Below are 12,395 nucleotides of genomic sequence, written 5' to 3'. Positions count from 1 at the left end.
CATCAGGCTTTAATAAATAAAAAAAATTAAAGCCCGACCGGACTATAGTAAATAACCCCCAAAATATGGAAAAGTGGAATATGAATAATTCTGGTGCAAAGTAATGAATACTCAATGGAATGTGTGCTTTTATAAATATATATAGAGATTGAATTGAACAAGAATAACTTATTAGGGGGGATGTAATAAAATTCGCAAAGAGCAACAAAATTGCCACTAATAAGAATAAAAATTCCAAATTTGCAATGTAATACTCTTCCTTAAACTGTCATTACATTGCAAATTTTAATTGTGCATTGCATAATTTAATTGTGCACTGCCCACTTTTAAGAAGTGCCATAATCTTTTGGAGCAAACATAACTTTTTCAGTAAGAAGTTTTATAAAATTCCCTGGGCTCTGGAGCAAACTAAAAAATTCACAAACCTTCTTCCACTGTTGGAAGTGGTCAGAAAATAGTTTCCAGGTTTGCAAAAATTATATTAAATTCATGCAAAGGAAAATTAGTTAATACACAGGCATAACTTTTTGAATGCGAATATTTTTTCCGTTACCGACTTTTATGATATTCCCCTGTATATGTCTTACCCCACATTAACTTATTGTAAAATCAATGGCTTATGTAGGCAATGGTTTTTGCATTGTATAGTGCAGTGAAGATGTTCAGAAGATACCCACGAATATAAAATATATAGACTTTAAGACTTTACCTCCAGCCATTCCAGAAATTCAGCTATTTCTTGACCTATAATACGAGTGTTCTGCACGGCAATAGGGTAGTGAACATGGGCAAAATTCAACCAGTCTGCCACAATAACATTAAACTGGCTTTTTTGTGACTTAAACGCTGAAGCCATCTTCCCAATCCAGCTCTCCAGCATCCCATCAACCTAAACAATGGGAATATAAGAACACCACAATCTATAAGAAACTTCAAGCAGATTTGCTACTACCCACCAAAACACACAACCGGTAATGCATTCACTCTATATATTTGCTGTTCATCTGTCATTGCATAGTTACTTATACTCCTGAATAGGAGATTAATTGAGAATCAGGACAATTTTTGGAAACATTTTCCTATTCTTTTCCTTGGCTCTCAGACACATTCTGTGGTGTGATGCTACAAGTGTATCAAGGAAACATGGTTTGGGATCTAGATAATTTGGGACATACTCTATCGCAAAGAGAAATATTTAAATGCATACCGACCATCCATGGATAATGATCACAAGGGGAAGTGACTCATTAAATGCACACTTTTCAAGAGTTTCAGGTTTAAATATTTGAATTTGACACAAGTCTTCATCTCTTCCCTCCTCATAAAACTTAAACTTTGTCTCTGGTGTGTCTTGATGTTTTTTTATTCTTATGGCCTGGGCATGTTTTTCTTCTTTACCTGTAAAACAATCACGCAAAAAATATTTGTTGACTGTCTAATTTTAATGAGTGAATATGGGATTTCATACCTGTATTATTGTTAGAAAAGAGCATCACATCTATTACATCGAGGCTAATATATCAATACATTAATATTATAACTTTTTTAAATATATTGCTTTCGATGAACTGAAATCCTGTTACACCTACATGACATCTAGTTTATTTTTTTCTTAAAAATAAGCATGAACTTGTTTTAAAGGTTGAGGGACTATTTTTTCTAAAATATGTGACAGATTAAAGTGGTTACACAGATGATCCAGTAGATTTCTACTGAATGTCATTGGATGGTAAGGTACGAAAACACATGCAGCACCTTTAATGCAGAAAACGTGCATATATTGGATAGTACATTCACAGATATAAAACAAATATATAACTGTGTAGATATACCCAGTGATGTGCTTATTTTCTTGTATTGTCCACAGAGTGACAAAAGGAATGAGCAGCACTCCATGGATTCTTGGATAAAACAAGGTTCTATGCTCCAGTGTTTCCAATAACAATTTAAGGGGAACATAATACAAATCATTAATAAAAGCAAACTTAAACTGATACTGGCACTTAAAATCTACTCTTTAAAATATAATTGTACATTAAAAGTTGCTTAAGGGTGGTGGCATACAGGGAGATTAGTTGCCCATCGATAAATCTTCTCTATTGAGGGCGATTAATCTCCCTGAAATGCCTTCCTTCCGGCAAGAATATGAATCGCCAGCGGGGTGGCATATGAATCTCTTTGGATTTCTGAAGTCGTTCCGAAGTTTCCTAGTGAGGCAATTTAAGGGCACTTCACAAATATGACAGGGACATGGGGCATCAATGTAAAAGCATCAGGCACATTTTATAAATAGCATGCAAATAGAGGGTCATGATAGATCTGGTGGCGGTATCTATTTAACTGAACTGCCATATTAAAAAATTTTATTCCTCACTGGCTTGTTGTTACACTGAGAATTTAAATTGTTCATATCCCATTTTAAGACTTGCTTGAAAGTGAAATATGAGAAGATTACATGCAGCACAAAGTGTGAAATGTGCAACCTTCTCGTGCTGGTGCACCAGGTGCTAAGAATCTGCAAAACTGGTGATAAACAAACAAAGAAATGTACTTGATCCAAACTAAAATATAATTAATCCTTGCTGGAGGCAGTACCAGCCAGATTTTCTAGTAGATGTAAGATCCACATTATGGAAAGATCCGTTACCTGGAAAGCACCAGGTCTCAATCATTCTGGATAACGGGTCTCATACCTGTACTGGCTTTTATTAAACTCTACAATTTATTATTGTAACTACCTAATTTCCCACCCACTAAACTGTATAAACTTTAAATCCAATAACCAATGTGTTTTTTTCATAATTAATTCTTGTTGCTAAGTTATTCCTTTTTGCAATCTACATTAAACCCAAAGGTCTAAGGTTCCTGTGTCATTTACATGAAGCCAAGAGCCAATTAACCCGCCTGTATGTTTTTTGGAGTGTGGGAGGAAATCCATGCAGACCCAGTGAACATACAAACTCCTGGCAGATATTGACAAAGCCAGAATAAAACTCAGGACCCCAGTGCTGCAAGACGGAAGATGAGTTAAAAAATGGACTAAAAATGGACAATAAAATCAGTAATTTCCAGTAATGAAACTATTTAACATTTTATAACATGCGTATTGCCTTCTGACTTTATTCTTCTGAAATACATGCAATGTAGTATGCCTATTACAAGAAGATGTTGTTTCCACATTTGGCTCAGCCTTACCCATTCATCATGTAATCAGTGGGGAGTTCAGTATACATTTTATCTGCTATGTTATTGTTGCGATTCTTCTATCACTAGGTAACAGTTATGTTCCATCTCAACCTGGATGACTTTCTTTTCTTTGAAGAGAGACAACTAGGACCACATTGTCCTAAAAGCCTCAAAAACTCTATACTCGTCTAACATAATGTTCAGGACGAATTGTCTAGAAACCAACCGGTTTATATGATTATCATTTAAGGAATTGATCTACATGTAAATCTACATATTTCAAATTAGTTTGTCTGGGACACTTTCTGTTTTTAAATTCCTCTCTGCCATATATGTTGAAAAATGTATCTGAAAGTTGATTTCATACAGTTATACACTAGTAATCATGAGCTTTTAATTGCTACAAGCAACAAGTCCCCACATGCGTTTATTATGCTGGTTATTAAGGCGACACTACTGATCTATGGTGATGTGCATGAGAATTGTAAGCACTTTGCTACATCTGTTTGTGAATCTTTAAAAATGAAGCATTGCTATCACTAGGTTTGAAAGAGGGGCAGCTTAGCAGTGTATAAACAGTAGGGTTTCTTAGGTGATAAATGGAACCTCCAGCAGTTCCCTGATAAATTCTACTCTCAGCAGTCTTTCAGCAGAATGACTTTGTGTGCGTCTGTGAATGCAATTATGGGTCCCCTTTTCAGGGTTCTATTTATTGGGATGTCAAATAGGCTTTGCGGCTTGATCCATATTTGGTTTTTCTATACTTTGACACAAAAACTGCAGGAAAGCTGGTGTGGCATTAGCTAAGCAGGCAGATATTTTTCATCAGCACGGAACAGTATTTCATGCTGATTATAAGCTCTCATTAGAAGCATGTAAGTTGGTTTAGAGCAAGTAACACAAACAGAACTGTTTTTCATACACAATTAAGTCTGCGTCAGGTGTTCATTTTCAACTCCTTGAAGAATAAAAAAAAAGAATGTGTAATTTGTACTTCCAAAATAAAGCCACTTCTGTGCTGACCAATGTTCCATGACATATTCCCATTTGAAAGTTTGACAGAATGAGATGAGGTTTTTCCCTCCTTCTCTATATTACAGCTTTGCTTATGTAGTTGAGAAGGCTCAAACTAGGGTGGGTGTTATGCAAATCCATATACATACTCTCACTAAAGGGGCACAGAGGTAAATAAGAATTTAGCAGACTCAATAAAATTGCTATCTATTCAAGGTAAAACATGTTAAAGGGATACTGTCATGGGAAAAAACATTTTTTTCAAAATAAATCAGTTAATAGTGCTGCTCCAGCAGAATTCTGCACTGAAATCCATTTCTCAAAAGAGCAAACAGATTTTTTTATATTCAATTTTGAAATCTGACATGGGGCTAGACATATTATCAATTTCCCAGCTGCCCCAAGTCATGTGACTTGTGCTCTGATAAACTTCAATCACTCTTTACTGCTGTACTGCAAGTTGGAGTGATATCACCCCCCTCCCTTTTCCCCCCCAGCAGCCAAACAAAAGAACAATGGGAAGGTAACCAGATAGCAGCTCCCTAACATAAGATAACAGCTGCCTGGTAGATCTAAGAACAACACTCAATAGTAAAAACCCATGTCCCACTGAGACACATTCAGTTACATTGAGAAGGAAAAACAGCAGCCTGCCAGAAAGCATTTCTCTCCTAAAGTGCAGGCACAAGTCACATGACTGGGGACAGCTGGAAAATTTACAAAATGTCTAGCCCCATGTCAGATTTCAAAATTGAATATAAAAAAATCTGTTTGCTCTTTTGAGAAATGGATTTCATTGCAGTATTCTGCTGGAGTAGCACTATTAACTGATGTGTTTTGAAAATACTTTTTTTTACGAATTGGGGCTAGCACATTGCAGGCTTTATTTAGTGTAGATTTTATTTACCCGAGCACCTGGAAGTTACTACCTGCCCCCCATTTATGATGTACACAGTCCCAATGGAGCCATAATGAACTGCTGCTCTTCATGATGAAAACTAAGAGAATTATTCATATGAATACTGTATGTTCTATTCTTGGCACTGTGATGCCTGGAAAATATATGGCATTTAGCCATATATCCAATAGCAGCATCTAGAAGTATGTCATCGTATGTTTATGGAGCATCTTAGACTAAAACACTGTGGGCCTATTTATTAAACCTCAAATAAAAAACTTTAAACTTTTTCTAAATTTATTATGCTCTGATGCTGCTAAAATTAGAAAATTCAAAAAAAATTCAAAAAAATATTAGAATCTGAAAATACTCCAGCTAAAACCTGTCGAAGTCATGTAAAAGTCAATGGCAGATGTTCCTTTAACAATTGAAGCATGTTTTTTGCTTTCATTGTTCTTGAAAGTTTAGTGCTTTTCATTCTGGTTTTCATTCGCTTATCTGATAAATGTTTTCTGGGCAACAACTTGAAAAAGTTCAAATTTAAATCGAAAAGATTGCATGATTCGAATTGTCATTTTTTCTTGATTTTTTCATGCACTGATTTTTTGAGAAAATTTTCAGTAAATTAAGGGGATTTGGGTTTGGGAGTTTGGTCAAATTCTTTTTTAACATAGTGAGAAAAAGTCGACTTTCAGTAAACAGGCCTCTATTTTATGACTGAATAGATAAATAAAATCTATTCCTGCGAGGCCCGAAACGTTGCCACATGTCTGCTCGTATTTGAGCCAATAAAGTACACCTTCAAATTTTACACAAATTACAGTGTGCTGCAGTATATTGGATTTCTACAATTGAGGTTTGGATCCGTGGCAGGTGTGATCGAATACTGCTAGAAGCACCTGATCCGAAAGGATATATTGTCTGAGGTGAGCACTCCATTTTTGTGTGAATAGATAAATGTCAGTCAACAGCTGCAATGGCCTGCAAGCTACTGTCCTGTATTAAAATTGTATAGATTCATATTAGGAGTGGGTCACTCTCTCTTCACAAAGCACTGGGAGGCCCCATCTAGATCATGCCATGCAGTTTTGCTCTCCAATACTCAAATGGGATCTTATTGCATTAGAGGGAGTCCAAACAAGGGCAACTAAGCTTGTAAATGGAAAGTCTCCCTGGCCAAAAGGGTGGCAAAGTTGGGGTTGTTTACACTGTAGAAGGATCTTAAGCAGGAATATGATTACTTTGTATAATAATACAAGGGAGCCATACAGAACACTATCTGATGCTAGTAGAATTTCCAAGCCAACATGAGGGCATTTTTGAGATTATAAGGAAAAGTTCCATCACAATGGGAAGTTGTGAAACTCTCTCCCCAAGGCTGTTGCATTGACAGATGCAATAGACAGCCTTAAGACAGAGTTGGATTTTTAGAAAATACAGAGTTACTGAAATGAACAGTTAGAACAAAGCTGAAGCAGTGATTGGTCTAATCTATCTTGGATTAGAAAGTCAGGAAGAGATTGTTACCCTTTTGAGGCTTTCCTCTATATCAGCAGGTTTCCCTTGTCTTCAGAAAGCTCTGAATTCTGGAAAGGCTATCTCCCATACATTCCTTTTTATCCAAATAACACAAATTTTTCAAAATGATTTTGTTTTTCTCTGTAATAATAAAACAATACTTTGTATTTGTCCCCTATTTATATACACTGTAATTAATCCATATTGGAAGCAAAACCAGACTATTTTTAATTACATTTTCACATGATTTTCTAGTAGACTTAAGGTATGAAGATCCAAATCAAATCATTATTTGGGAAACCACAGGTTTTGAGCAGTCTGAATAGTAGGTCCCATACCTGTATTTAGTACTTTAACCATGCACTCTACTTATGCATACTAGCATCATTTAACAGCATAAGATAAGTAGGTGAAATGGTGTTCCCCAGAAATAGCTGCAAGGATGAAGGAGCAAATATGGGTGCATCTAAATCTGTAATGTGTGCTCAATTTTGCATCGATTTCAGACTCAGTTCACCAACAGCTGGGGGCCATAGGATATGAGTTCTATCATACAATGTTTTTTGATTAGCAGGCCAGCAGAAAACTGTGCTTTCCATTGGTTGATCCTTTAGAGATGTGTAGTAAACTGTAAGAGAACTAGAGATCGAGAGAACTGATGAAAAATATAACACAATTCTAATTCCAAATGTCACCTGTGTATAGCATGTGAAAAAAAATCATTTATCACCGTGGGGTAGCTTTTTAAATTGTACTATTTCATTCTAGCATTTGGGATCTTGCTCTTTCTGTAATAAATTGCTTTGAGTCTCTATACTTTTTTTGGCTTTCTGATTTTATCGTTAAGTCATTCTGAAGACAAACTGCAGTCAGAAAGACTTTAAGATCTTCTACTGAGTCGTGTTATAAAATTGCCCAAATATATCCTGCCTTGATTGATTGCCCTACAGATTATTAAAAGCGAGAGGACTAGTCATAGTCATTTTCGATTTCTTTGTCTGTGGCCATCTGTAAATGACAGCATGCAGCATTCCGAGTGTAAAAACAATGCTAAAAGAACTGCTTAGAAGAAGATCAGAGTTGCAGTTATATTTTCAATTGAGTCGCCCACACAGTTGGCTAATATTTATCAGGGAGTAGATGGATTAGGGTAAGTAGAAACTTTGATTACTGTTAGCACAAAGCAAAAAAAATAGCAATAGATTACAGTACTTGAAAGCTAAACATTAGAAATGAATATTAGATAATAAAAAAGTCAGCTTTTAACAATATTATTATTATCCTTTATTTATATCCTTTATTTATTTTTTCTCTTTCAATGTCGTAATCAAGGACCTCTTTGACACGTTTTTAAAAAATAAATAAAAATATTACTTTATTTTATTCATACAGGCTTGTCAGCTTTGGCACAGTGCATCGTGCTCACTGCTGATGCGTTTCGTGCCCCATGGCACTTCCTCAGAGTGTCTCTCGGAGTAAAGTAATATTTTTATTCATTTTTGAAAAATGTGTCAAAGAGGTCCGTAATTGTGACAGTATATGGTATATGTAAACTGTAAAAAAATACGTCAAATTTCTTAGGGTGCTTTTCTCAACCTGCACTGCCACTGCACCCAATTTGCAGCAAAGCACACATGCAATTGCTCCAAATTCAACCCCCTTCTTTATGTCTGCAGTGTCGCTTGAATTCTTGGAGAAAACTCTGCATTGTGAGAAAAAAACATAGTGAATGTGCTTGAATCTGCACTTTGCTCACTGTACCTGTGGTCATTTTTGTAAATGAGCCCTGATATCTTTTACAGGTCAGGGTTATCACTGACTTTAGCAGTTTATTTTCACAATGAGCAGTAGAAATACAGAATCTTCCTTGTATTCCCCACTAAAGTTGGATTTAAAGGGTAGTGACACAGAAGATATAATAATCTTGAGAAAGCCCTATTATTGCTAAATAGCCAATGTGATTAAGAATTGGCATTTCTCGTCATAACATACTTTTTCCTTCTCATTTTCTCAGATGAGCTCATTAAAGCGGATCACCTCATTTTACACCAAAGACATCATAAGAGGCAGTCCAAGTTATATTAATTAATTCTAAGCATACTAGGAGTTTTATCATTCTTATACAAAGATATGCTTGGCTGCCTCAAAGGTATAATCATTATTTTACAGTAATGCCAGAACTACAAATGAAATCATGTCCTTACATTCATTATAGCAGCCACTCTTTCTTGTCTTCAAATACTGTCATTACTTTGGTGTGTATTTATATTCCTACAATTCCAGCAAGATTCTGAGCATGAAGTCACCCTTTAATACCGCTAATTATCTTGTGCTTTTACCCCGCTAAGCAACATTTTAAGCTTTTTATACTAACCTTTTGGATTTATTTATTTATTTGCTATTGAGACGTGATTATCTGCATGTATAACACATTGTAACCGTGTTTTCTATAAATACTGTTAATTGGATTTTCTAACCCAATCTGACCTGCTCATTAGAACACAACTGTGCTCACCCAGGTAGGGCTTCTGACCCTGTGAAAGGTATGAGAGAAGCTACTTTATGCTATAGTGGAACAGATTACCCAGAGCTAATAAATATTTATTTGCAGGGTAGAAACGGTAGCACTAAGCCTAAGCACTAAGACCTTCACTAAGGCTCATGTTCAAACACTATTATTAATATCTTGTAAACAGCACTTCACATTCACATCTGTCCCTGCCCCAGTAAAGCTCACATTCTATTTTTTCTGCATTGGGTCAATTATCCAAAAAGCATATTTTTTGAGTGGAAAAGCCTTGATTTCCTGACCATGCTTGTGGTCCACATAGGACGTCATACTGGGAGCAGGTTCCCTGTATGATCTAAAACAACAAATACATATTTTTCTCCAATCACATTTGTCTCCTAGTGTGACATCACTTTGGGTTATAGTGATGTCACTTTCAGGAAGTAATTTATGTGGCGGCAAAATCCTATTTGGGTTTGGTAAGGTAGTGGGTGCATAGGAGCAAAGTCTATTGAGGACTGCTGATTAGTCAGTTCCTACTGGAGATTGGGTCTGATATACAGGATGGTCTGAGATCAGATAGAAGGCAGACTGGAATCAGAACCAGGGCCTCAGCACCATGAGACAGAAACAAGACATGAAACTTGAACAACAGCAGAGACAGGACAATGATCTGAAAAAAAGCAAAGCACCCAGGAGCAATGGGCATAGGAGTGGTTCTTTACTGGAGCTTAAGCAGAGAAGCACTTATGGGGGAAGGGAGTGCCTCTGTGATATACTGGGTAATAAAATAAAAGTAGCCCAGGATTTGCAATTAGTGCCAGCTTCCTTACACTACACCCCCTTCATGCATGCACAGTTCCTCTTCTCCCTAGACACACAATGCAGGTTTCTCCTCAGATCCTGGAGCACTTGTGAATTTACATGTGGGTGATTTAAAAAACTGTCAAATCACCTGCTCACCCACTTCCCAGTGTTCCTGAAAAATTAGATACAACTGGGCAGCATGCTGCCCCTACAAATGCTCCACCAGGCACCCTAGGCAACCGATGTGCACACAGTCCTTCTCAGCCAGAAACAGCCGGCATGAGAGTGTAGAGAATGAACCAGGGGGAGGAGGCAGAGAAGATATGTGCCTGGGGCCCCCCCGCTTTGCACCCTAGCCACGTGCCTACTCAGACTACTCTGCTTACAACTAGTTCTGGCTCTGTGACTGGATGTCTAACATAACACTACTTCCTGCTTTGCAGCTCTCTTGGTTTAATAAATCTAGAAAAAATTGAGGTTTCTTTCCACTAAAAATTCGAATTTAATAGTAAAAAACTTGAATTTTTCAAGTTTTTGGCATTCAAACTTTAATTAATAACCTCCTTAGTATTTGCTGGTGCTCTATGTCCACGGCAATGCCTGTACCGCTCAACATAGAGACAAGGCTTTACCATGAAAATAGTAGATTAGCATTTGCATACAAGAGCTACAGTTTGGAAAATACTAAACCAAAAGAAAAAAAATAGAGGACCATGCTCATACTGTAACAACAACAAAACACAAGATTTCTGCCACAACTTCCCACAGTTCCAATAATGCACTCCCATGACATGCGGCAAATTAAATTACAGTATTACCAATCATTTGATATAAAGCATAAGTTGCTGTTAAATACATTTAAATAGTAGCTTCCTGCCAAAATAAATACTTAAAGACACTACTGCGAGAATGAAAACATTTACATATTATTCTTTAAAGTAACCTGTTTTTCCTAAACTACGTTTACTTTTTATATTGGATGGAAGTACTATAAAGTAGCTGAAGGTGAACTATTGAGTAGGAAAAGAGACCATCTGATATGTTGCTTCTAGAAGAAAACACAATAGATGACTACTAATGAGTATTTCATGAACGGAATTCTGGCAGGAGACAGGTTCATGAAGAACACTGGCAGACATTGAGTTGTAGACTAAGGGCAAAAACAAATACTGTGGATGTTACAGCAGAATTTCCATACAATAGTACTTGGCTCATTATGTCTTCTCAATAACTGAAGGGTTTTGCTGGCAGGGGCGTAACTATAGAGGAAGCAGACCCTGCGGCTGCAGGGGGCCCAGGAGGTATAGGGGCCCCCCCGAGGCCCTAATTCATATACAATTTCAATAAATATTGGAGAAACAAGTCAACCTCTAAATTTTTTGTTGGCCTGAAAAATAATTTGCTGTGGGGCCCAGTAATATCTAGTTACGCCACTGTTTGCTGGTCTTCTTTGGAACAATGAAAAAGTATACTGTCATCAAAATAACAATTGTTTGTTTTTCTCTGAAATAATGTGAATGGATTACTGAAGGAGTAGCATCTATACTGAAAAAAAAGTTCTAGCCACTTCTGCTTATATATTTTCCAGTTCTGTTATCCTTGCTCAGTCTCAAGCTGGCCATACATGGGAAGATCCATTCATTTGGTTCTAAGGATTTGGCCCCAGTATAAGAGATTGGACCACATATGGGTATCATGCAGGTGCTCTGGGAGAGTTTTGCATATATGTAACTGAACAGCGAGCGCTAATCAGATTGGGGGTTCAGTTGGGGAATCCTTTACACAATTTCACCAAACCGGTTAACAGTGTCCAAGTCAGCCGCCAATATCAGCCTTGCATGGCAAGTTGCACCCAAAAAACTGTAATTTCTCTAATATTACAACGCAACTGCCTAATTATTAAAAGACACAGGAATCATACACAACCTATTTCACAATAATATGTAAAAAGATCTATTTTAGTTATTTTCTTCTTGATTATTATAGAAAGCATACAGACATTAGTAGAATCCTATGACTGGAAGGGGGTAATATAAAATATATATCGTTATGCAAAAAAAAAACCAAAACCAAAAAAACTAGCTATAATAAAAAAAAGTTGTAATTACTAATCTAATAACAGTTTCTAGTGTAAATAATTTTGGAGGTGACTGTGTCCCCTTAAATGTGTGCATTTATTAATATAGTTATATACAATATTTTAAACAGCAGCATACATAGAAGTGTTTGAAAACTGTGTTGAATGTATTGCTTGTGACCAAGGGTTTCAGGCAGATCCAATACTCCAGGATAATCTAACAGAAACCTTTCATCATGAAATTCTTAATAGGCAGGTGATTGAGGTTAAAGTGGCTGTTAGCCAGGATTTTGTAAATGAGTTACTGCAGGAATTCCATAATAGTAAGGCTCTGGAAACTGTATCTTTCTACTGTAGATAACACTCCGACATTTTTGGAAGAGCCT

General features: G+C 36.5%; 1 protein-coding gene across 1 annotated transcript in view; it reads right to left on the bottom strand.

The window, feature by feature from the left end:
- lipc.S (lipase, hepatic type S homeolog) overlaps positions 1-12,395 on the bottom strand; it is a 52,521-nt gene that overhangs the window by 25,957 nt on the left and 14,169 nt on the right. The window contains exons 2-3 of the mRNA XM_018255480.2: positions 1,208-1,398; positions 710-889 (exon numbers count right to left, since the gene is read on the bottom strand). Coding sequence (XP_018110969.1) covers positions 710-889; positions 1,208-1,398 — 371 coding nt within the window. The remainder of the gene's footprint in view (positions 1-709; positions 890-1,207; positions 1,399-12,395) is intronic.

Source organism: Xenopus laevis, chromosome 3S, assembly GCF_017654675.1.
Source record: "Xenopus laevis strain J_2021 chromosome 3S, Xenopus_laevis_v10.1, whole genome shotgun sequence".
NCBI classification, from domain to species: domain Eukaryota; kingdom Metazoa; phylum Chordata; class Amphibia; order Anura; family Pipidae; genus Xenopus; species Xenopus laevis.
Note: the sequence above shows the minus strand (reverse complement) of the source record. Positions and strands in the feature narration are given on the sequence as shown.